A 26661-nucleotide genomic window follows, 5' to 3' on the forward strand; every position below is an offset into this window, starting at 1 on the left:
CCCAGGGTGGCATAAGACATGCTGCAGCCCTTAGAGACCTTTCCTGGCATCAGGGCCCTTGGTACCAGGGGTACCAGTTACAAGGGACTTACCTGGATGCCAGGGTGTGCCAATTGCGAAAACAATAGTACAGGTTAGGGAAAGAACACTGGTGCTGGGGGCTGGTTAGCAGGCCTCAGCACACTTTCAAATCAAAAAATAGCATCAGCAAAGGCAAAAAGTCAGGGGGTAACCATGCCAAGGAGGCATTTCCTTACATGTGTGGACTCTAGGAACTTCAGAACTCAGAGGATTAACAGATGCCTTGCAGATGAAAGCTCGACTGAGTGAAGCTGTGAGAAATGCAAGTGAACAGTAGGACTACCACATGCAGTAAATTAGTAATCTTGAATTATTTTGTGGCAATAATAGGACAACCAGTGTTTCAGAATGGCAAATTTTGAGAGCCAAAAGAACAGAATACCGAGGTTTTACGTCTTACCTTGTGATCTCTGTTTGAAGTTACTTAAAGCAAAGACATCGGCACAAAGTATTAAGCCATACAAATTATAAATTTAATTAAGTCACAACACAGTACCTGTTCACTTATTCCTGTCCCACCATAAACACAAACAACTCGCAGCCCCACAGTCTTGGATATCTTCTTACACTCTTTGGTAATCTGCAAAGCCAGCTCTCGGGTTGGAGTCATAATAACAGCTGCACAAAAAGAAACAGTTTAAATTCACGAAATATGCTGTGCACAAATACTTTCCAAATCTAAATGTTACACAAATATAGAATTTGTTTTAATCAAAGTCTCAAGAATATATTCTATTGTCTCTGCAAGGTCAGAGTTTGACGGCTCAAAGGTATATGCAAGACAGAACCTCAAGGATAGTAAGGAAGCAGTATGGCAAAGCTTTTGAGGATTAAGGTTGTCTTCGCAGGCAGGTATTATAATGCTTATACAGAGAAAGAGAAATGGATCTCAAAGGTAGACGATCAAATAGTGGCTCCCTAACTTCAACTGAACTACTAATTAGGGAGAAAGAATTGTGGGAAGACAGTGTAATTAAAGGAAGGATTATAAAATGTCCACAATCATTGACAAAAGTGATATACAGGTTAATTTAAATAGGGATGATATATATATATATATATATATATGGAAAATGTCACTTACTGTAAGGAAATGCCTCCTTCGCATGGTTACCCCCTGACTTTTTGCCTTTGCTGATGCTAAGTTATGATTTGAAAGTGTGCTGGGACCCTGCTAACCAGGCCCCAGCACCAGTGTTCTTTCCCTAAACTGTACCTTTGTCTCCACAATTCGCACAACCGTGGCACCCAGGTAAGTCCCTTGTAACTGGTACCCCTGGTACCAAGGGCCCTGATGCCAGGGAAGGTCTCTAAGGGTTGCAGCATGTCTTATGCCACCCTGGGGACCCCTCACTCAGCACAGACACACTGCATCCCAGCTTGTGTGTTCTGGTGGGGAGAAAATGACTAAGTCGACATGGCACTCCCCTCAGAGTGCCATGCCAACCTCACACTGCCTATGGCATAGATAAGTCACCCCTCTAGCAGGCCTTACAGCCCTAAGGCAGGGTGCTCCATACCACAGGTGAGGGTATAGGTGCATGAGCACTATGCCCCTACACTGTCTAAGCAAAACCTTAGACATTGTAAGTGCAGAGTAGCCATCAGTAAATATGGTCTGGGAGTCTGTCATACACGAACTCCACAGCACCATAACAGCTACACTGAAAACTGGGAAGCTTGGTATCAAACTTCTCAGCACAATAAATGCACACTGATACCAGTGTGCACTTTATTGTGAAATACACCCAGAGGGCATCTTAGAGATGCCCCCTGAAAACATACCCGACTTCCAGTTGGGCTGACTAGTTTTTGCCAGCCCGCCACACACCAGACATGTTGCTGGCCACATGGGGAGAGTGCCTTTGTCACTCTGTGGCCAGGAACAAAGCCTGTACTGGGTGGCGGTGCTTCTCACCTCCCCCTGCGGGAACTGTAACACCTGGCGGTGAGCCTCAAAGGCTCACACCCTTTGTTACAGAGCAACAGGGCATCCCAGCTAGGGGAGATGTCCGCCCCTCCGGCCACTGCCCCCACTTTTGCCAGCAAGGCTGGAGGAGATAATGAGGAAAACAAGGAGGAGTCACTCCCCAGTCCGGACAGCCCCTAAGGTGTCCTGAGCTGAGGTGACACTTAGTTTTAGAAATCCTCCATCTTGCAGATGGAGGATTCCCCCAATAGGATTAGGGATGTGCCCCCCCCTCCCAACAGGGCGGAGGCACAAAGAGGGTGTAGCCACCCTCAGGGCCAGTAGCCATTGGCTACTGCACTCCCAGACCTAAACACATTCCTAAATTGAGTACTTAGGGGCTCCCAGAACCGAGGAAGATAGATTCCTGCAACCTAAAGAAGAAGAAGGACTGCTGACCTGAAGCCCTGCAGTGGAGACGGAGACGACAACTGATTTGGCCACAGCCCCACCGGCCTGTCCCCCTACTTCGAAGAAAACTGCAACAGCGACGCCCCCAACAGGGTACAGCAACCTCTGAAGCCTCATAGGACTACCCTGCATCTAAAGGAACAAGAAGTTCCAGAGAACAGCAGCCCTGTTAAAAAAACTGCAACCTTTTGAAACCAAGAAGCAACTTTTAAAGACCACATGTTTCCCGCCGGAAGCGTGAGACTTTCCACTCTGCACCCGACGCCCCCGGCTCGACCTGCGGAAAACAAACACTACAGGGAGGACTCCCCAGCAACTGCGAGCCCGTGAGTAGCCAGAGATGACCCCCCCTGAACCCCCACAGCGACGCCTGCAGAGGAAATCCAGAGGCTCCCCCTGACTGCGACTGCCTACTTCAAGGAACCCGACGCCTGGAAACCACACTGCACCCGCAGCCCCCAGGACCTGAAGGAACCAAACTCCAGTGCAGGAGCGACCCCCAGGCGACCCTCTGCCTAGCCGAGGTGGTGGCTACCCCGAGGGCCCCCCGTGCCTGTCTGCATCGTTGAAGAGACCCCCGGGTCTCCCCATTGATTCCTATTAGAAACCCGACGCCTGTTTGCACACTGCACCCAGCCGCCCCTGTGCCGCTGAGGGTGTACTTTCTGTGCCTGCTTGTGTCCCCCCTCAGTGCCCTACAAAACCACCCTGGTCTGCCCTCCGAATCGCAGGTACTTACCTGCTGGCAGACTGGAACCGGGGCGCCCCTATTTCCACTGAAGCCTATGTGTTTTGGGCACCTCTTTGACCTCTGCACCTGACCGGCCCTGAGTTGCTGGTGTGGTAACTTTGGGGCTACCTTGGACCCAACTTTGAACCCTGTAAGTGTTTTATTTACCTGTGAACTTAATTACTTACCTCCCCCAGGAACTGTTGATTTTTGCACTGTGTCCACTTTTAAAATAGCTTATTGCCATTTTTGTCAAAACTGTACATGCTATTGTGATTATTCAAAGTTCCTAGAATACCTGAGTGAAATACCTTTCAATAAAAGTATTGTTTGTAAATCTTGAACCTGTGGTTCTTAAAATAAACTAAGAAAATATATTTTTCTATATAAAAACCTATTGGTCTGGAATTTGTCTTTGAGTGTGTGTTCCTCGTTTATTGCCTGTGTGTGTACAACAAATGCTTAACACTTCCCTCTGATAAGCCTACTGCTCGACACCACTACCACAAAATAGAGCATTCGAATTATCTCTTTTTGCCACTATCTTAGCTCTAAGGGGAACCCTTGGACTCTGTGCACACTATTTCTTATTTTGAAATAGTATATACAGAGCCAACTTCCTACACTTACCCAGTGTACATCTGTTTGTGGCATGCTGCTCTGCCTTGGTGTAATGGGTAATTCCCTTTTAGCTTTGAGGTAACAGGTCTGAATACATTTGACTATCCATCTGGCTATGCCCTGTTTGGATATAGGGTTACCGGCATGGGGTTTTTAGAAAGCAACAAACAATTGTTTAGTTTTACTAAATGCTTTTGTTCTGTCTATGTAATACATTAGCGCTCTTTTTATGTCTAATGTATGCAGTGCTCTTTCTGCTGCCGAGTCTGGTTAGGGGAAGAAGACTGGGAGTTCAACTGTTTGGTTTAGATGAAACGGTGATATGACTTTTGGTAAAAAATTGTGGGTTTGTACGGAGAACCACTTTATGTTTCTGTATTTGTATTTATAAAGGGTTCTTGGATAGTAAACGCCTATATTTCGCTAACTCTTCGTAGTGAAGTGATGGCTATTAGAAAAGCTACTTTCCAAGTCAAGAATTGGATTTGACAAGAATGCATGGGTTCAAATGGTGGACCCATGAGTCGTGTAAGTACAATATTAAGATTCACGAGGGTACTGGTGGGGTTCTTGGAGGTATGATCCTTTTTAGTCCTTCCATAAATGCTTTAATAACTGGGATTCTAAAAAGTGACTTTGTATGTTTAATCTGCAGGTAAGCAGATATTGCAGTGAGATGAATTTTGATGGAAGAAAAAGCGAGATTTGCTTTTTTAAGTGTAGTAAGTAACTCACAATGTTTTGTATGGAGGCCTCTAACGGCGTGATTTGATTTGCTTGGCAGTAGAAAACAAACCTTTTCCATTTATTAGCATAACAATGTCTTGTTGTCGGTTTCCTTGCCTGTTTAATGACTTCCATACACTCATTTGAAAGGTTTAGATAGCCAAATTCTAAGACTTCAGGAGCCAGATTGCTAGGTTGAGCGATGCTGGATTGGGGTGTCTGATCTGTTGTTTGTGTCGTGTTAACAGATCTGGTCTGTTTGGGAGTTTGATGTGCGGTACTACAGAGAAATCCAACAGTGTGGTGTACCACGGTTGGCGAGCCCACATTGGTGCTATGAGTATTAGTTTGAGTTTGTTTTGACTCAGTTTGTTGACTAGGAAAGGAATGAGCGGGAGAGGGGGAAAAGCGTAAGCAAATATCCCTGACCAACTGATCCATAGAGCATTGCCCTTGGACTGAGGGTGTGGGTACCTGGATGCGAAGTTTTGGCATTTTGCGTTTTGGTGCAAACAGAACTATGTCTGGTGTCCCCCAGTGGTAGAAGTAATTTTGTAGAATCTGGGGATGTATTTCCCACTCGTGAGTTTGCTGGTGATCTCGACTGAGATTGTCGGCTAACTGATTGTGAATGCCTGGTATATATTGTGCTATCAGGCGAATGTTGTTGTGAATTGCCCAATGCCAAATTTTTTGTGCTAGGAGACACAGTTGTGACAAGTGTGTCCCCCCCTGTTTGTTTTAATAGTACATTGTTGTCATATCGTCTGTATTGACAAGAATGTGTTTGTGGACTAGAAGGGGTTGAAAGGCTTTTAGTGCTAGAAAGACTGCTAGTAGTTCTAAGAGATTTATGTGAAGATTTTTTTTTTTGACTGTCCCATTGACCTTGTATACTGTGATTGTTGAGGTGTGCTCCCCACCCAATCATGGAAGCGTCTGTTGTGATAATGGCGTGAGGCACTGGGTCTTGAAATGGCCTTCCTTTGTTTAAATTTACAGGGCTCCACCATTGAAGCGAAGAGTGTGTTTGGCGGTCTATCAACACTAGATCTTGAAGTTGACCCTGTGCCTGCGTCCATTGTTTTGCTAGGCACTGCTCTAAGGGCCGCATGTGTAGCCGTGCGTTTGGGACAATAGCGATGCATGAGGACATCATGCCTAGTAGTTTCATTACAAACCTGACCGTGTACTGTTGGTTTGGTTGCATGCTTGATCTTATATTTTGAAATGATTTAACTCTTTGTGGACTTGGAGTGGCAATTGCTTTTTGTGTGTTAAGTGTGGCTCCCAAGTATTGTTGTATTTGGGATGGCTGCAAGTGAGATTTCTGGTAATTTATAGAAAACCCTAGGTTGTGTAGAATATCTATTACATACTGCGTGTGACTTTGACACTGGTGTTGAGTGTTGGCTTTTATTAGCCAATTGTCTAGATACAGGAATACATGCATGTGATGTCTCCTTATATGAGCTGCTACTACAGCTAGGCATTTTGTAAATACTCTGGGTGCGGTTGTTATCCCGAAGGGCAATACTTTGAATTGGTAATGGTTGCCCTGTATTACAAATCTGAGGTACTTCCTGTGAGATGGATGAATGGGTATGTGAAAATATGCATCCTTTAGATCCAGTGTTGCCATGTATTCTCCTTGTTTTAGTAAGGGAACTACGTCCTGTAGTGTGACCATGTGGAAATGATCTGATTTGATGAAGAGATTCAACGTTCTGCGATCTAGAATTGGCCTTAATGTTTTGTCTTTTTTGGGAATAAGGAAATATAGGGAGTAAACCCCTGTTACTTTTTGATGATGGGGTACTAGTTCTATGGCTTGTTTTGCTAGTAGTGCTTGCACCTCTATTTGTACTAGGTCTAGATGTTGTGTCGACAGTTTGTGCGTCCTTGGGGGAACATCTGGAGGGAATTGTGTGAACTCTATGCAGTAACCATGTTGGATAATTGATAGAACCCATGTGTCCGTGGTAATGTCTGACCAATTGTTGTAGTATTTTGTTAATCTCCCCCCCACTGGTTATGTGTGTTGGGGGAGTGTGACATTGAAGTCACTGTTTGCTGCTAGGGGTCTGCTTGGCAGGCTGAAATCTTCCCCTTGCTCTTGGGAACTGTCCCCTGTAGGAACCACGAAACCCCCCTCTCTGGTACTGAGACTGGTAAGTGGGTTTTGTTTGGGAGGTGGATGGCTCTGAGGGTTGGTGTCTAAACCCTCCCCTAAACTGTGGCTTCCTAAATGTTACCCTATATTGAGAAGAATAGAGCGCGCACATGGCTTTGGCCGTGTCTGTGTCCTCCTTCATTTTCTCTATTGCGGTGTCCACCTCCGGCCCGAATAGTTGTTGTTGGTTGAACAGCATATTTAATACCGCCTGCTGTATTTCTGGCTTAAAACCAGAACTTCGTAGCCATGCATGCCTCCTGAGAGTAACTGCTGTATTGACAGTCCGTGCTGCTGTGTCAGCAGTGTCCAGTGCAGAGCAGATCTGGTTGTTAGAGATGGCCTGTCCCTCCTCCACCACCTGTTGAGCACGCTTTTGATGCTCCTTTGGTAGATGTTGGATAATATCCTGCATCTCGTCCCATTGTGCTCTGTCTTAACGGGAGAGAAGGGCTTGTGAATTGGCGATATGCCACTGGTTGGCCGCTTGCGATGCCACTCTCTTTCCCGCCGCGTCGAACTTACAGCTTTCTTTATCAGGGGGTGGCGCATCCCCTGACGATTGAGAATTTGCCCGCTTTCTTGCAGCCCCCACTACAACTGAGTCCGGAGGGAGCTGTTGTGTAATAAACACAGGGTCTGATGGGGGAGGGTTATATTTTTTCTCGACCCTTGGTGTAATGGCCCTTCCTTTCACCGGTTCCTGAAAAACCTGTTGTGCATGCTTAAGCATGCCCGGTAACATTGGCAGGCTTTGATACGAAGCATGCGTGGATGCCAGAGTGTTAAACAGAAAGTCATCCTCCACTGGTTCTGAATGCATAGTAACATTATGAAATGTTGCTGCTCTGGTCAGTACTTGTGTATAAGATGTGCTGTCTTCTGGAGGTGAAGGCTTTGAAGGATAACACTCGGGACTGTTGTCCGAAACTGGTGGGTCGTATAGATCCCAGGGGTCTGCATCGTCCTGCATCATCCCAGTATGTGTGGGTGACTGTGCCATTGGTGTGCCAACTGGTGACCGTTGTGTTGAGTGAAGTGGGGACGTTTGTGGTGAGAAATGTGGGAGTGGTGACCTTTCTCTAACCTCTTTGGCTTTTGGTTGCTCAGTTTCAGTCTCGTGAAAAGCCAGTTTTCTTTTAAACTTGAGTGGAGGGATGATTTGAATTTTCCCTGTGTTTTGGATTTGTAGCCTTGGTCGAGTCTGGTCAAGCTCTTCCAAATCCAGTTCCTGCTCGAACCTGTGCCTCTCCTTGAGTTGTTGAGAGAGCTCATGCTCTTCCATATAGGAAGTCTTTTTCGGCTCTGAAGCCGGTTTTTTCGGTACCGAAACCCTCATGGATACTGTCAGTCTCAGCTCAGAGAGGCTCTTTCGAGGCTTGCTCGATTCGACCAATCGATGTCTACTCTTTTCGGTGGCGGTTTCTCGACCCGAGTTGGAAGACTTCGGCACTATCTTGGCCTTTTTCGGTGCCGATGATGGTATTTGGTCACCGCCTTTCTTGTGGGTAGAGCCATGGACTTCCTGCAGTGGCGTCCCCGAGGCCTTTTGTTTCTTCATTTGACTTTGGGGCTGGGTCAGGCAGGTGTACTCACTTTTTGTGCCGCCGTTGGAGGCCGGTCCCCGTCGGAGTCATCCGAACCTTGGATTGAAATTCTCATTTCTTCCTCCTCGACATCGAGGTGTTGTATCGACTTCGATGCCATCTGCAAACATCTTAAGTGTCAATCTCTTAAGGTCTTCTTGGATCGAAAAGCTTTGCAGGCCTCAAAAGTATCCTCTCTGTGTTCTGGCGACAAACACAGATTACAGACCCGATGCTGGTCTGTATAAGGATACTTGGCGTGACACGTCGGACAGAAACGGAAGGGGGTCGGGTCCATGAGTCTTCAACAACGGGTGTGGTCGGGCCGACCAGGCCTCGGTTAGGTGCGGAAGCCCCGAAGGGCCGCCGAAGCGGTTGTGTCATCAGTGCCTATGTATTTATACTAAACCGGTCCCGAACGCAAACAATACCAACGGATTTCGATGTTTTTCTAAGTTTTCCCGATTTGAATTACGGATCGAAGAGGAACATGTCCGAACCCGATGGCGGAAAGAAAACAATTTAAGATGGAGTCGACGCCTATGCGCAATGGAGCCGAAAGAGAGGAGTCACTCGGTCCCGTGACTCGAAAAGACTTCTTAGAAGAAAAACAACTTGTAACACTCCGAGCCCAACACTAGATGGCAGGAACAGTGCACAGCATGTGTATCTGCAGCTACAAATGCCATCGAACACATATATATATATATATGCATATATATATATATATATATATATATATAATAATTATATTTCATAGTACTATTTTGTAAAACACTGTGAAGATTATTTGACAGAACATTCATACGCTTTAGACCCTTTACAGTGGAATACCCTATTATGGCTGGGTTGACCAAAGACCGACTTATGTTACTTATTGTGCCGGTCTTAAACAAGGATGGCATTATTGCGAACAAAAGTCCACCAAAGAAGAAGGCAGCTTTGCCTAGATGATTTAGCTGTGTGGGTCTTAGTAACGGAATAGTATGAATGATGTGGTTTAAGGTGCGCTGAGCCTTTGTGCATTTACTGCCATCCAAGTTACAAAGCAACTTGGGCCTACAAATTCACCTTGGATATCAACTTACCTAATTTATGAGTGCACTGGTTCACAAAAGGGGGCATTGTAATCGTAATTCAATTAATCCATGAGAAATATTATGGTAAAATATAACACTAAGGCAGGAATAGGCTATCTAGGCCAGTAATGCCTTATAAGTATGGAAATTAACTGACTTTCATGAGTGTGTGAAAGTTAACAAATGTTTTTAAGCCAATTCACACACTGGAAAGAGTTGGTAATTCACTTCTGTCAGTGACAGGGGTAAGTCCATTTCCAGGTGGAAAATGGCTTTGAACAACCCTCAAAGTGGGAGAGGATGTAGTGTGAAAAGGTCTTTTCAAGGAGGAAGCCATTCCTCCATGTGGAATTTTTTTTAATTCCGCAAACACCTCTACATGTAGAAATACCACTATGTAGCTGCAAGTGCAAATACACTAAAGGTTTCCAGTATGCCTATAAATCTGCGACTGTCACAAGTTTCAGGACCTATCCTGAGAAACCATTGTGAATTTGAAGAATCTAGAAATCTGCTCCTTGATTGCTCTTTTATCTGTTGGTGCAAATTTGAAAATGTTTTTGTAACTTTCTGCCTCAATGACAAGTGTCGCCCTCCACAGGTTTCCACCCAATTTAAACATTTCTCTCTACATCTCCCTCTCGTCTTTTTCATTCAGTCATTCATGGTCCACTCTTCCTTCATCACCTGCCACACTCAGCATATAAGCCCATACAATAGAGAGGGGTCTGGTGGTTTCTTTTTTTTTGTTTGTGATACTCACAGCCAGAAAGCAGGGCCTTGCCTTTACTAGCTGTTTCAATAAGGTGCCATCTGGGTGCATGTATTGGTGAATCCAACACTGGCATCAGTTTGGGTTCATCAATACGAGATGTTTAATACCAAACATCCCTATCTTTAGTGAAGCCATCATGTAGCTGGGGAACTCATAGTGACCAGTGTCCAGCACATTTGTTTAAAATGGCTTCCTTGGTCACTTACTATGTCATGCAGATATGCTCTCAAATGTAATATAATGCACCCTGATTAGGGCTCTAATACCTGCTGGAGGGGTGACCTACATATATTAACATACAGTGTTGGGGGACATGGTACACAGGTTGTGTGCCATACTGTGTTTTCACTTTTGGCTACACCAAGACATGCAGCCTGCCATGGGCTTTGTAAGGGGTCCCTTAGAGTGGCACAATTCGTGCTGCAGACTTTAGAGACCATCTTTAGTAGCCCAAGCCCTAGGTACCAGATGTACCATTTACTACGGACTTGCAGAGGGTGCTAAAGGTTTTGCAAACGACAGTTGCAGTTTTAGGGGAAAGAGATCTGGGTCCTAGTTAACAGAAACCCAGTGCACTTTCCGTCGAAATTACATCAGATACCAGACAAAAGGTGGGGACTAACCATGACAAAAAGGGTGCTTTCCTACAAGGTACATAGCTCAAATTCTTACAGTTTATTCTGGTTTTGTAACAAAGAGCACGCCAACTGGCAGATTAACCATAATGTATTTTTTAAAGATTGTTTCTATAGCACTGCATCATTAAACATATGTAAGTCCAACATTTCAGACAAACATCAATATATAACACTTGTGATTTCTCAGTTTTATACATCCAAAAGGTATTATCACATACTGAAGATTATCAGAGTCATTACTCCTGAAACATAGCGATACCAAACTCTCTTGTTGTTGTTCATGTGGGACTTATGAGTTGGTTTCCAAAGATTCATAATTCTAACTGCTTATAAAACAAAATCCATATTCACTGTAATGTAGCCCTCTCTGCGATCAGGCCATGCAAGCAAGCACTATTCACAGGTTATATTTTATTGCGTTTATTCAGCTTTGACGAATTCAGAGCATAAATAAAAAACAAAGGTTGAGACAGGGGGTCTGTCACACTTCAAGACTGAATCTAAATCTATCAACAAGCCAGTCACTCAACCTTTTACACCCACATGAAGGAACACCTGACAGCACACACAATGTGTAATACATTAAATGCACCAAATGACAGAAAATTACTGGTTAAGATTTAATTCAATGTTTGTTTTTGAGTTCTTCCTTTTTTAGGTCGAGTGCAAGCCTTCGACCTCGTGTATACTTTTAGTATACTTCTTATGGCTTAAAGCAATATAATTTGTTGGTTGCAGTATCCTTTAAAAATTCTTGCTTGCTAGTGGTCAGTTTTGCCTTTTTCTCCCTCCTTTTTGTGATTTAGAGCAGTGACCAACTACTGTATTATTCAACTTTGGTTTCTTTATCTGTTGTTTTGACTGACTAGTTGTCATTTTTATTTGGTGCTCGCCTTTCACTGTGGGTACTTTAGGCTGAGAGCTGCCTGCGTTTTATTGCAGCATTCCATTTCTCCCATCTCCTCCCATGTCGCTGACATTTGTATTGGCTTTATTCCAGTACTGTCCTCGTTTACCCCTGGCTTATTTTACAAAAGAAACACACAGTTATTTTGCTCACTGCTCATGAAAGCCACAATATGCCCTTTCTGGTAGAAAGTAGCTAAACCTAGAAGCAATGATGTGAAACTTGCTTAGTCTCGCATCGCATCTAAAGTCTCTGTCACCAGGGCCCCTCCCTGCAAGTACTCATGACATTGCACACATGGCATTGCTTATCTCCTTTATTGGGCCATATATCTCCTCAGCCTGCTATGCTCTTGAAATGTGAGGCAAGAAGGCTTGCAAGACGTATCATTCCCAGCCTTATTTTCCAACCGCTGTTCAGACGTTTACACAATCGGAGGTACTGGAGTCATCTTCTTGTCTCTCCTCAAGGACTTGTTTTCACAGCATGTACAACTTTAGTTGCGATATCAATGGCCAGAAACGCTCACACCGAAAAAACTGTTCCAACACCACTGTGTAGAAACAGAATAACCACCAACATGCATCAATGTGACTGTGAAAGGCAAATTAAGTTGTTAACTTAATTAATTACAAGAAAGGCATTCACAAGGACCCCACTGTCAGGAAGTCTCACGCTTGTGCTGGTTCACTCTTCAAACCTCTCCCATTTGCTGTTCAGTACGATGTAGCCAGATTATCTTTTGCCACGCCCTGCACCCCAGTCAAACTGAAAACCACAAATCCCCTGAGTGAATTAAAATGTATGGGTTCCATTCAAACTATGCAAACAAGGAAACTATCCTATGACAACGTGGCTCTCCTCAAGAGCGAACAACATACGTTTGTTTTCGTGTTCAGGCCAGCATACAATGCATCTTGTGGTGTGTTCTGTCCAAAATATAATTTTGCTTATTCCATTTCTTGATGGTAATTAACAGAATAAAGACTAGGCCTCTTCAACAATAATTATAATCTCATAATTTATACAGGGGCACTCCGAGTGAGGGTCAATACTCATACATGTGCTTTGCATAATTGCCTTATGTGATCAGTAAACAATGTTGTCTAAAAAGCAGGGCAGAGGGGCTTAACTTGACAGAAGACAAACAGCGGAAAAAGCGGTGCGAGTCATGTTAAATTTGTTTAGTGAAACAATCATATACGTCAACTCTGATGTAGAAAGCAAGGCCCACTGCCAGATAATGCAATTTTTAACATGTTAATGCTGGGAGTTCCACTGAAAGCATCTGAGTGGGAGAGGGTTGATGCTAGCTGGTATAGAGTTTTCAATTACAACGTACTAGAACATTTGACCTGCTGTAGATGGAATGTTCTGGCAGCACTGGAACCCTCTTGGCTCCAGGATATGCCAGTCCAAGGCCCTCTTCTTTTAAGTTGTAGGCCTCGGATTGGTTTAGACCTGTAAATCCGAGGGTTTATTATAACCAGTCAAGCCTACGGCAGAAGAGCTATCATGACGTAGAAAGTTTGAATGTATTAGTTAGAAAACCTCATAGTGGCCAGCTAAATCCAGTTAGCATTAGGCGTATGGATGTGTGTGCTCCAAAAGACTACCATCCGTTCTGCTCTGGAGGTGCATTGGTCGACTTGTCGCTCAATTGGGTAGAATATTCACCAATTACGTGGCTTTCGTGCAATATGAGGGTGTGATAGATTCATGGTAGCTTCTTTTCACTGACACGCAGACTGGAGAGAGCATATAGTGCGCACTTGGGTACCAAACACACACAAATACATGGTGCAAGGGTTTCGTCATTCTTTGTTTCAGATATACGGCCCCCTAAGATCCAAGTATTTACGTCAACTGTCACTCAGGAATTGCACCAGGCTGAAAATGCTTACCATGTGAATGCGCATCTTCTGAGTGCAGCCCTGACGGCCCAAACTGTCAGTGTGATTCAGAGGGGCCTACCATTTCTTAACGTAGGTCCACTGTCCTGTTAGGTTTCAGTTTGGGCTGCATGCATATCAAAAATAGCACCGGACGCCACTCAGCCATCTGTTATCCTTGTCTTTATTGCCTAAGTCTCACCCTGCCTTTCCAGCTGCTATCACCCAACAACAGGCATTGTCATAATAATAGTCAGTAAAAGAGTTGCCCCCCCCCCCCCCAGCAGCTAAAGCTACCCAGGGATGTGGAATTCCTAACGCCCAATGCCCGAGACATATTGTTTGGGGTCAAGGGCAACAAGCTTTCATGTTTACTTTGTCCTTGGGACAAGTAGGCCCAACCCCCTGCACACAACCCTTTGGCTCCTAGAGTACAGGGAAGGGAACTGTCTGCAGTTGAGGTAATGTGTGTGTCCATATGTTAATGCTGTTCGAACTTGTATTTACAGTTCATCAGTGGAAAGCCTTCATTGTTAGGGTGAGCGCTGTAAATACATTTTTTAAGGTGACAGTGCATTACTGACAGTGGTTTCAGTAAAGAAAATAGTGTACACACATTTGTAAAGCTAAATATAATGCTCCCAGAATGCTCTCTGCTTAGATGCAAATATTTGCAAAGTTTGTAAACAAGAGTGATTATTCTTTGCTTTCAAAATCAAATGTTCAGAAGAAAATGCAAGTAGGAAACACATGTTTTGCCACTATGACATTTTAGGTGCCATTTCATTGAAGCATCATTTAATAAAATGTGTTGATGCATGCTAGTATTTCCAAAAAATATTCCGAATGGAAAATCAGTGTAACCATTTTCAACCAGATTATAGGAAGCATGAAAATAATGCAAGCACTGGCAAAGCCAACCGATCTGACATTTTATTGTGAGTCTTTTGGTTTCGTCAAGACGTGCCTTGTTTTGACATGGCTTTTGTAACACTTTATTGTTGTGGGAGCTGCCTGACCTTCACCATTGGAACAAACACTGGCAAAAAGAAGAAAAAAAATGTTTGTCTCGAAAAGCACACACTGCTACCAGTGGCGTAAACAATGCCTGCGGCCCCCCTCAGCACAGCACCTGCCCTGAGTTAGTCTGGACTGGGGAGGCCCACATTCGTTGCAGGGGGGTCCCCTCCCGTTTTGTTACGCCACTGATTGCCACAGTAGTTCCTCACACTGAACAAAACTACTTTGTGTGCCAATATGCTTTTTGTGGAAGAGCAGAATGTGGTCACTCACAGTAAAGCCAGCCGATAAAGAGAGAAGAATAAGTTACTTACCTTCGGTAACGCTTTTTCTGGTGGATACATTAACTACCTGTGGATTCCTCACCTAAAGAATTCTCCCCTCGCGCCAGCTTCAACGGAAATTTCTTCTAGCTCTGCACGTCAACGATGACGTCACAATTGCCCGACTCCACGCGACACCGTATGACGTCATCTAGGCAATAAGAAGCCCTCGTCGACGTGCAGACGTCAGTTATCACCATTTTTTACGTGCCTTAGAGGCGAACAGGTGAACATGGACCTTGAAGAGAACATAATCACATCAAAAGAAGTAAAAACCCAACATTTATTACAATAAAAATAATAAGAAACTAACACAAATACTGTTCCATATGAAACCAAATATGGCAGTCAAATTCAATCATGGGTACTTGAATTATCAAAACCAGACAAAGAAATACATATATACATGCTATAACTATATACATAAAGCAGATATATATATATATATATATATATATATATATAACAATGGCGCTCACCCGCGGATTTCGTGGAACGACCAGTCAGGCAACGGGGAGGTGGGTGGGACCGTGAGGAATCCACATGTAGTTAATGTATCCATCAGAAAAAGCATTACCGAAGGTAAGTAACTTATTCTTCTGATGGATACACCTACCTGTAGATTCCTCACCTAAAGAATAGAGCCCCAAAGCAGTACTACCTCCGGAGGTGGGTGCCTGAATGGTCAAACCAAGAAATCCTGCAGCACCGAGCGAGCAAAATGGCCATCCCTCCTTACCTCAGATTCCCCACAATAATGTTTGACAAAAGTATGGAGGGATGTCCAAGTTGCCGCTTTGCAGATGTCAACCACAGGAACACCCCTAGCTAAAGCCGAAGAAGCAGCCGTAGCTCTGGTGGAATGAGCACAAAGCCCCACAGGTGGTTCTTTTTTAGCTAAGGAATAACAAAGCTTGATACAGAGAATGACCCACCTGGATAGCGTTCTCTTGTGGACTGCTCTGCCTTTCCTCTTCCCCACGTATCGAACGAAGAGCTGATCATCTTGCCTGAACTCCCTCATCCTGTCAACAAAGAAGCTCAATGCTCTTCGTGTATCCAGTCGGTGGAGCCTCTCTTCCTCCTTGGATGGATGAGGCGGAGGGTAAAAGGAAGAGAGAGTAATAGACTGCCCCAAGTGAAAGGGTGTAACAACCTTCAGGAGGAAAGACGCCTTGGTCCTTAACACCACTTTGTCTCTAAAGAAGGAAAGGTATGGAGACTCTACACTAAGAGCCTGAAGCTCACTGACTCTTCTGGCTGATGTTATGGCCACCAGAAATACAGTCTTAAGAACCAACAAACGCAAAGCACAAGAATGCATTGGTTCAAATGGCGAACCCATTAGGAATGTTAATACCAAGTTAAGGCCCCACTGTGGCATAACAAACGGTGTGGGCGGAAACCTATTAGTGAGACCCTTAACAAACCTCAAAACAAGTGGAGATTTAAACAAGGGAGGTTGATCTGGGAGGCACAAAAAAGCAGACAGTGCTGATAAATAGCCCTTAACTGTGGCAACTGCACAACCCTTCTGTGCCAAGGAAAGAGCAAATAATAATATATCAGACAAGTGAGCCTTTAAGGGATCAATTTGGTTCTCTCCACACCAACGTACAAATATAGCCCACCTATTTGCATAGATCGACACCCCCACATCTGGAAAATGTAAAGAACCAGATCCGGATGAAGATGCCACTCGTGGTAGACCGAGCTGCGTCGACTGAGAACATCCGCACGTACATTCAGAACTCCGGCCAAATGATTTGCTACCAAGCAAATCCTGTGGTCCTGAAGCCAGGACCAGAGTCGAAGAGCTTCTCTGCATAGAAGGTACGACCCCACACCTCCCTGCTTGTTCATATACCACATCGCAGTAGTGTTGTCCGTCAGGACCTGGACTGACTGACCGCGAATGGAAGGGAGAAAGGCCTTGCGAGCCAGACGTACTGCCCGCAATTCCAACAGATTGATGTGAAACCTCTGATCCACTGGAGATCAAAGGCCTTTGACCTCCAGGTCCCCCAGATGAGCTCCCCACCCTAGAGTGGAAGCATCCGTTACAACTGTGGCCACCGGCGGAGGCAGCGAGAACGGCCTTCCTTGCGACAGGTTGCCGATCGCAGCCCACCACTGAAGATCCACTGCAGTGTCTCTGGAGATCATGATCGAATCCTCGAGATCCCCTTTGTGCTGAAACCACTGCCTGCGGACGCACCACTGAAGAGCCCTCATGTGCCAGCGTGCATGAGTGACCAGCAGTATGCAAGAAGCAAACAGACCGAGCAGACGAAGGACCTTGAGGACTGGAACTACCGCTCCATTTCGAAACATCAGAATCAACGCCTGAATGTCCTGAACCCGCTGGGGCGGAGGAAAGGCCTGATTCAATGTTGTGTCCAGTACTGCCCCTATGAACAGGAGGCGTTGAGAGGGCTCCAGGTGAGATTTGGGCACATTGATTGAAAAACCAAGGTCGAACAACAACTCAGTTGTCGACTGCAGGTGACGCCGCGCGAGCTCTGGAGTCTTGGCTTTGATCAACCAATCGTCCAGATAGGGCAACACCGCTATCCCTTTTCTTCTGAGCTCTGCCGCTACTACCGCCATCACCTTTGTGAAGACTCGAGGTGCTGAAGTAAGACCAAACGGGAGGACCGCAAACTGATAATGCTGCGACCCCACCACAAACCGGAGATACTTCCTGTGCCATTTGAGGATCGGAATATGGAAGTACGCATCCTGCAAATCGACAGACACCATCCAATCTCCTTCATTCAACGCCAAAAGAACCTGTGAAAGGGTCAGCATTTTGAACTTTTCCTGCCTGAGGAACCAATTCAAAATCCTTAAGTCCAGAATTGGTCTCAACCAACCATCTTTTTTGGGGATCAGGAAGTATCTTGAATAACAGCCCTGACCCCTCTCCTGCTCCGGAACCAACTCCACTGTGCCTTTTGACAATAGGGATAACACCTCCTGTTGCAGTAACAGAAGATGGTCTTCCAAACAGAAGGATGGGCGGGGAGGGAAGGGAGGAGGGAACTCCCGAAAGGGAAGAGCGTACCCCTTCTTCACAATGTCGATGACCCAATTGTCTGATGTTATAAACTCCCACATTGGAAGAAAATGGGCAAGTCTCCCCCCCTACCGGAGACATGTGAAGAGGGAGTGGTGGAGGACTAAGGCTGCTTTCCCTGCTGCACCCCTCCTGAGGAAGAGGCAGAGTGCTGCTGGATGGCTCCTCTTGTACGAACTCTGCCCCTGCCCCTGAAGGATTTGTAAGGCAGGGAGCCTGCAGATTGTTGTGGCGCCTGGAACCTGCCACGAAAGGAGGAGCCACGTCCAAAATCCCTAAACTTCCTATATGACCTAAAGGTAGAGGAAGTAGCTGCCTGAAGTCCCAACGATCTCGCTGTGGCTCTGCTCTCTTTGAAACGTTCAAGAGCAGAATCTGCTTTTGTCCCAAAGAGTTTTTCCCCGTCAAAAGGCAGGTCTAGAAGCGTTGCTTGTACGTCCGAGGAGAAGCCTGATGAACGCAACCAAGCCTGACGCCTCAACGCTATGGATGTACCCATAGCCCTTGCCACGGAGTCTGAGGTGTCCAAAGCAGACTGAATCACCTGGGTCGCCGCCTGAGCGTCCGTTAACAAATGCAACATCTCGTGGCAAGTTAGGATGACCTTTCGCTTCCTCCATAAGGGCATGAATGTAACGCCTCAAAATGCAAGTTGCATTGGTCGACTTCAAGGCCATACTGCATGAAGAAAAGGCCTTCTTTGCTGCGTGGTCCATTTTCTTAGACTCTGTAGGAAGTTGGCTCTGTATGTGCTATTTCAAAGTAAGGAATAGCATGCACAGAGTCCAAGGGTTCCCCTTAGAGGTAAAATAGTGGTAAAAAATAGATAATACTAATGCTCTATTTTGTGGTAGTGTGGTCGAGCAGTAGGCTTATCCAAGGAGTAGTGTTAAGCATTTGTTGTACATACACATAGACAATAAATGAGGTACACACACTCAGAGACAAATCCAGCCAATAGGTTTTTATATAGAAAAATATCTTTTCTTAGTTTATTTTAAGAACCACACGTTCAAATTCTACATGTAATATCTCATTCGAAAGGTATTGCAGGTAAGTACTTTAGGAACTTCAAATCATCAAAATTGCATGTATACTTTTCAAGTTATTGACAAATAGCTGTTTTAAAAGTGGACACTTAGTGCAATTTTCACAGTTCCTAGGGGAGGTAAGTATTTGTTAGATTAACCAGGTAAGTAAGACACTTACAGGGCTTAGTTCTTGGTCCAAGGTAGCCCACCGTTGGGGGTTCAGAGCAACCCCAAAGTCACCACACCAGCAGCTCAGGGCCGGTCAGGTGCAGAGTTCAAAGTGGTGCCCAAAACACATAGGCTAGAATGGAGAGAAGGGGGTGCCCCGGTTCCGGTCTGCTTGCAGGTAAGTACCCGCGTCTTCGGAGGGCAGACCAGGGGGGTTTTGTAGGGCACCGGGGGGGACACAAGCCCACACAGAAATTTCACCCTCAGCGGCGCGGGGGCGGCCGGGTGCAGTGTAGAAACAAGCGTCGGGTTTGTAATGTTAGTCTATGAGAGATCTCGGGATCTCTTCAGCGCTGCAGGCAGGCAAGGGGGGGGTTCCTCGGGGAAACCTCCACTTGGGCAAGGGAGAGGGACTCCTGGGGGTCACTTCTCCAGTGAAAGTCCGGTCCTTCAGGTCCTGGGGGCTGCGGGTGCAGGGTCTCTCCCAGGTGTCGGGACTTAGGATTCAAAGAGTCGCGGTCAGGGGAAGCCTCGGGATTCCCTCTGCAGGCGGCGCTGTGGGGGCTCAGGGGGGACAGGTTTTTGTACTCACAGTCTTAGAGTAGTCCTGGGGTCCCTCCTGAGGTGTTGGATCGCCACCAGCCGAGTCGGGGTCGCCGGGTGCAGTGTTGCAAGTCTCACGCCTTTTGCGGGGAGCTTGCAGGGTTCTTTAAAGCTGCTGGAAACAAAGTTGCAGCTTTTCTTGGAGCAGGTCCGCTGTCCTCGGGAGTTTCTTGTCTTTTCGAAGCGGGGGCAGTCCTCAGAGGATTCAGAGGTCACTGGTCCCTTTGGAAGGCGTCGCTGGAGCAGAGTTCTTTGGAAGGCAGGAGACAGGCCGGTGAGTTTCTGGAGCCAAGGCAGTTGTTGTCTTCTGGTCTTCCTCTGCAGGGGTTTTCAGCTAGGCAGTCCTTCTTGTAGTTGCAGGAATCTAATTTTCTAGGGTTCAGGGTAGCCCTTAAATACTAAATTTAAGGGCGTGTTTAGGTCTGGGGGGTTAGTAGCCAATGGCTACTAGCCCTGAGGGTGGGTACACCCTCTTTGTGCCTCCTCCCAAGGGGAGGGGGTCACAATCCTAACCCTATTGGGGGAATCCTCCATCTGCAAGATGGAGGATTTCTAAAAGTTAGAGTCACTTCAGCTCAGGACACCTTAGGGGCTGTCCTGACTGGCCAGTGACTCCTCCTTGTTGCTTTCTTTGTTCCCTCCAGCCTTGCCGCCAAAAGTGGGGGCCGTGGCCGGAGGGGGCGGGCAACTCCACTAAGCTGGAGTGCCCTGCTGGGCTGTGACAAAGGGGTGAGCCTTTGAGGCTCACCGCCAGGTGTCACAGCTCCTGCCTGGGGGAGGTGTTAGCATCTCCACCCAGTGCAGGCTTTGTTACTGGCCTCAGAGTGACAAAGGCACTCTTCCCCATGGGGCCAGCAACATGTCTCTAGTGTGGCAGGCTGCTGGAACTAGTCAGCCTACACAGACAGTCGGTTAAGTTTCAGGGGGCACCTCTAAGGTGCCCTCTGGGGTGTATTTTGCAACAAAATGTACACTGGCATCAGTGTGCATTTATTGTGCTGAGAAGTTTGATACCAAACTTCCCAGTTTTCAGTGTAGCCATTATGGTGCTGTGGAGTTCGTGTTTGACAAACTCCCAGACCATATACTCTTATGGCTACCCTGCACTTACAATGTCTAAGGTTTTGTTTAGACACTGTAGGGGTACCATGCTCATGCACTGGTATCCTCACCTATGGTATAGTGCACCCTGCCTTAGGGCTGTAAGGCCTGCTAGAGGGGTGACTGACCTATACTTGCATAGGCAGTGAGAGGCTGGCATGGCACCCTGAGGGGAGTGCCATGTCGACTTACTCGTTTTGTTCTCACTAGCACACACAAGCTGGCAAGCAGTGTGTCTGTGCTGAGTGAGAGGTCTCCAGGGTGGCATAAGACATGCTGCAGCCCTTAGAGACCTTCCTTGGCATCAGGGCCCTTGGTACTAGAAGTACCAGTTACAAGGGACTTATCTGGATGCCAGGGTCTGCCAATTGTGGATACAAAAGTACAGGTTAGGGAAAGAACACTGGTGCTGGGGCCTGGTTAGCAGGCCTCAGCACACTTTCAATTGTAAACATAGCATCAGCAAAGGCAAAAAGTCAGGGGGCAACCATGCCAAGGAGGCATTTCCTTACACAACCCCCCCCCCCCAAACGAAAGAGGATGAGACTAACCTTTCCCTAGAGAGTCTTCATTTTCTAAGTGGAAGAACCTGGAAAGGCCATCTGCATTGGCATGGGCAGTCCCAGGTCTGTGTTCCACTATAAAGTCCATTCCCTGTAGGGAGATGGACCACCTCAACAGTTCAGGATTTTCACCTTTCATTTGCATCAGCCATTTGAGAGGTCTGTGGTCAGTTTGAACTAGGAAGTGAGTCCCAAAGAGGTATGGTCTCAGCTTCTTCAGGGACCAAACCACAGCAAAGGCCTCCCTCTCAATGGCACTCCAACGCTGCTCCCTGGGGAGTAACCTCCTGCTAATGAAAGCAACAGGCTGGTCAATGCCATCATCATTTGTTTGGGACAAAACTGCCCCTATCCCATGTTCAGAGGCATCTGTCTGCACAATGAACTGCTTAGAATAATCTGGAGCTTTCAGAACTGGTGCTGAGCACATTGCTTGTTTCAGGGTGTCAAAGGCCTGTTGGCATTCCACAGTCCAGTTCACTTTCTTGGGCATTTTCTTGGAGGTGAGTTCAGTGAGGGCTGTCACAATGGATCCATATCCCTTCACAAACCTCCTGTAATACCCAGTCAAGCCAAGGAATGCCCTGACTTGAGTCTGGGTTTTTGGAGCTACCCAGTCCAGAATAGTCTGGATCTTGGGTTGGAGTAGCTGAACTTGGCCTCCACCTACAAGGTGGCCCAAGTAAACCACAGTTCCCTGCCCTATCTGGCATTTGGATGCCTTGATAGAGAGGCCTGCAGATTGCAGAGCCTTCAAGACCTTCTTCAGGTGGACCAGGTGATCCTGCCAGGTGGAGCTAAAGACAGCAATATCATCAAGATAAGCTGTGCTAAAGGACTCCAAACCAGCAAGGACTTGATTCACCAACCTTTGGAAGGTGGCAGGGGCATTCTTTAAACCAAAGGGCATAACAGTAAACTGATAATGCCCATCAGGTGTGGAGAATGCTGTTTTCTCTTTTGCTCCAGGTGCCATTTTTATTTGCCAGTACCCTGCTGTCAAGTCAAAGGTACTTAAGAATTTGGCAGCACCTAATTTGTCTATGAGCTCATCAGCTCTAGGAATTGGATGAGCATCTGTCTTGGTGACAGAGTTGAGCCCTCTGTAGTCCACACAAAACCTCATCTCTTTCTTTCCATCTTTGGTGTGAGGTTTGGGGACTAAGACCACTGGGCTAGCCCAGGGGCTGTCAGAGCGCTCAATTACTCCCAATTCCAGCATCTTGTGGACTTCCACCTTGATGCTTTCCTTAACATGGTCAGACTGTCTAAAAATTTTGTTTTTGACAGGCATGCTGTCTCCTGTGTCCACATCATGGGTACACAGGTGTGTCTGACCAGGGGTTAGGGAGAAGAGTTCAGGAAACTGTTGTGGGTCTCTCCTACAATCAGCTTGCTGTTGGCCAGAGAGGGTGTCTGAGTAGATCACTCCATCTACTGAGCCATCTTTTGGGTCTGATGACAGACGATCAGGGAGAGGTTCACTCTCTGCCTCCTGATCCTCATCTGTTACCATCAACAGATTTACATCAGCCCTGTCATGGAAGAGCTTAAGGCGGTTCACATGGATCACCCTCTTGGGGCTCCTGCTTGTGCCCAGGTCCACCAGGTAGGTGACCTGACACTTCCTTTCTAGTACTGGGTAAGGGCCACTCCATTTGTCCTGGAGCGCCCTGGGAGCCAGAGGCTCCAGAACCCAGACTTTCTGCCCTGGTTGGAACTCAACCATTGCAGCCTTTTGGTCATACCAAAACTTCTGGAGCTGTTGGCTGGCCTCAAGGTTTTTGGTTGCCTTTTCCATGTACTCTGCCATTCTAGAGCGAAGGCCAAGTACATAGTCCACTATGTCTTGTTTAGGCTCATGAAGAGGTCTCTCCCAGCCTTCTTTAACAAGAGCAAGTGGTCCCCTTACAGGGTGACCAAACAGAAGTTCAAAGGGTGAGAATCCTACTCCCTTCTGTGGCACCGCTCTGTAAGCAAAAAGCAGACATGGCAAGAGGACATCCCATCTCCTTTTGAGTTTTTCTGGGAGCCCCATGATCATGCCTTTTAATGTCTTGTTGAATCTCTCAACTAAGCCATTAGTTTGTGGATGGTATGGTGTAGTGAATTTGTAAGTCACTCCACACTCATTCCACATGTGTTTTAGGTATGCTGACATGAAGTTGGTACCTCTGTCAGACACCACCTCCTTAGGGAAACCCACTCTGGTAAAGATACCAATGAGGGCCTTGGCTACTGCAGGGGCAGTAGTCGACCTAAGGGGAATAGCTTCAGGGTACCTAGTAGCATGATCCACTACTACTAGGATGTACATATTTCCTGAGGCTGTGGGAGGTTCCAGTGGACCAACTATGTCCACACCCACTCTTTCAAAGGGGACCCCCACCACTGGAAGTGGAATGAGGGGGGCCTTTGGGTGCCCACCTGTCTTACCACTGGATTGACAGGTGGGGCAGGAGAGGCAAAACTCCTTAACCTTCTGGGACATATTGGGCCAGTAGAAGTGGTTGACTAACCTCTCCCATGTCTTGGTTTGTCCCAAATGCCCAGCAAGGGGAATATCATGGGCTAAGGTCAGAATAAACTCTCTGAACGACTGAGGCACTACCACTCTCCTAGTGGCACCAGGTTTGGGGTCTCTGGCCTCAGTGTACAGGAGTCCATCTTCCCAATAGACCCTATGTGTTCCATTTTTCTTGCCCTTGGACTCTTCAGCAGCTTGCTGCCTAAGGCCTTCAAGAGAGGGACAGGTTTCTTGTCCCTTACACAGCTCTTCCCTTGAGGGTCCCCCTGGGCCTAAGAGCTCAACCTGATAAGGTTCAAGCTCCAAAGGCTCAGTTCCCTCAGAGGGCAGAACTTCTTCCTGAGAAGGGAGGTTCTCTTTTTCTGACTGTGTTGCAGTTGGTTTCCCAACTGACTTTCCTTTTCTCTTGGTAGGCTGGGCCATTTTTCCAGACTCCAGATCTACTTTTTCACCCTGTGCCTTGCATTGTGCTCTTGTTTTTACACACACCAGTTCAGGGATACCCAGCATGGCTGCATGGGTTTTTAGTTCTACCTCAGCCCATGCTGAGGACTCCAGGTCATTTCCAAGCAGACAGTCTACTGGGATGTTTGAGGAGACCACCACCTGTTTCAGGCCATTGACCCCTCCCCATTCTAAAGTTACCATTGCCATGGGATGTACTTTAGTCTGATTGTCAGCGTTGGTGACTGTATAAGTTTTTCCAGTCAGGTATTGGCCAGGGGAAACCAGTTTCTCTGTCACCATGGTGACACTGGCACCTGTATCCCTCAGGCCCTCTACACTTGTCCCATTAATAAAGAGCTGCTGCCTGTATTTTTGCATGTTAGGCGGCCAGGCAGCTAGTGTGGCTAAATCCACCCCACCCTCAGAGACAAGAGTAGCTTCAGTGTGGACCCTGATTTGCTCTGGGCACACTGTTGATCCCACTTGGAGACTAGCCATTCCAGTGTTACCTGGATTGGAGTTTGGAGTGGAACTTTTCTTGGGACAGGCCTTGTCTCCAGTTTGGTGTCCAGACTGACTACAGTTTCGACACCAGGCCTTTTTGGGATCAAAGTTTTTACCCTTGTACCCAGGATTGTTTTGTGAAGAGGCTCTGGGCCCACCCTCCTGTGCAGGTTTTTGGGGGCCTGTAGAAGACTCTTTACTATTTTTATTTTTGGCTGTCTCACCACCTTTCCCCTGGGGAGGTTTTGTGACCCCTTTCTTTTGGTCACCCCCTGTGGAAGTTTTGGACACCCTAGTCTTGACCCAATGGTCCGCCTTCTTTCCCAATTCTTGGGGAGAAATTGGTCCTAGGTCTACCAGATGCTGATGAAGTTTATCATTGAAACAATTACTTAACAGGTGTTCTTTCACAAATAAATTGTACAGCCCATCATAATTACTTACACCACTGCCTTGAATCCAACCATCTAGTGTTTTTACTGAGTAGTCTACAAAGTCAACCCAGGTCTGGCTCGAGGATTTTTGAGCCCCCCTGAATCTAATCCTATACTCCTCAGTGGAGAATCCAAAGCCCTCAATCAGGGTACCCTTCATGAGGTCATAAGATTCTGCATCTTTTCCAGAGAGTGTGAGGAGTCTATCCCTACACTTTCCTGTGAACATTTCCCAAAGGAGAGCACCCCAGTGAGATCTGTTCACTTTTCTGGTTACACAAGCCCTCTCAAAAGCTGTGAACCATTTGGTGATGTCATCACCATCTTCATATTTAGTTACAATCCCTTTAGGGATTTTCAACATGTCAGGAGAATCTCTGACCCTATTTATGTTGCTGCCACCATTGATGGGTCCTAGGCCCATCTCTTGTCTTTCCCTCTCTATGGCTAGGATCTGTCTTTCCAAAGCCAATCTTTTGGCCATCCTGGCTAACTGGATGTCCTCTTCACTGGAGTTATCTTCAGTGATTTCAGAGTTGTTGGTCCCTCCTGTGAGGGAACCAGCATCTCTGACTATTATTTGTGGAGTCAGGGCTTGAGAAGCCCTGCTCTCCCTAAGTAGGACTGGAGGGGGGGAATTTCCCTCCAAGTCACTATCTTCATCCTCTGAGTTGCCATCCTCAGAGGGGTTGGCCTTTTCAAACTCTGCCAAAAGCTCCTGGAGCTGTACTTTGGTAGGTTTGGGGCCCATTGCTATTTTCTTTAGTTTACAGAGTGACCTTAGCTCTCTCATCTGTAGATGGAGGTAAGGTGTGGTGTCGAGTTCCACCACAGTCACATCTGTGCTAGACATTTTGCTTCTAAAAGTTGGAATACTTTTTAAGAATCTAAAACTGGTTCTAGAATCTAATTCAAACTTTTACAAACTTTTAAACTCTAAAAGAAATGCTAAACAGGATCTAACACAAGGCCCTAGCAGGTCTTTTAAGAATTTAGAAAACTTTCCAAATTGCAAAAATCAATTTCTAATGACAATTTTGGAATTTGTCGTGTGATCAGGTATTGGCTGAGTAGTCCAGCAAATGCAAAGTCTTGTACCCCACCGCTGATCCACCAATGTAGGAAGTTGGCTCTGTATGTGCTATTTCAAAGTAAGGAATAGCATGCACAGAGTCCAAGGGTTCCCCTTAGAGGTAGAATAGTGGTAAAAAGAGATAATACTAATGCTCTATTTTGTGGTAGTGTGGTCGAGCAGTAGGCTTATCCAAGGAGT

General features: G+C 46.3%; 1 protein-coding gene across 1 annotated transcript in view; it reads right to left on the reverse strand.

Moving 5' to 3' along the window:
- The window catches only part of DDX46 (DEAD-box helicase 46), a 669293-nt gene that overhangs the window by 379812 nt on the left and 262820 nt on the right, over positions 1–26661 (reverse strand). Inside the window, exon 11 of the mRNA XM_069199247.1 lies at positions 578–699. Within this exon, the coding sequence (XP_069055348.1) occupies positions 578–699 (122 nt within the window). The remainder of the gene's footprint in view (positions 1–577; positions 700–26661) is intronic.

Source organism: Pleurodeles waltl, chromosome 7 (assembly GCF_031143425.1).
Source record: "Pleurodeles waltl isolate 20211129_DDA chromosome 7, aPleWal1.hap1.20221129, whole genome shotgun sequence".
Lineage (NCBI taxonomy): Eukaryota > Metazoa > Chordata > Amphibia > Caudata > Salamandridae > Pleurodeles > Pleurodeles waltl.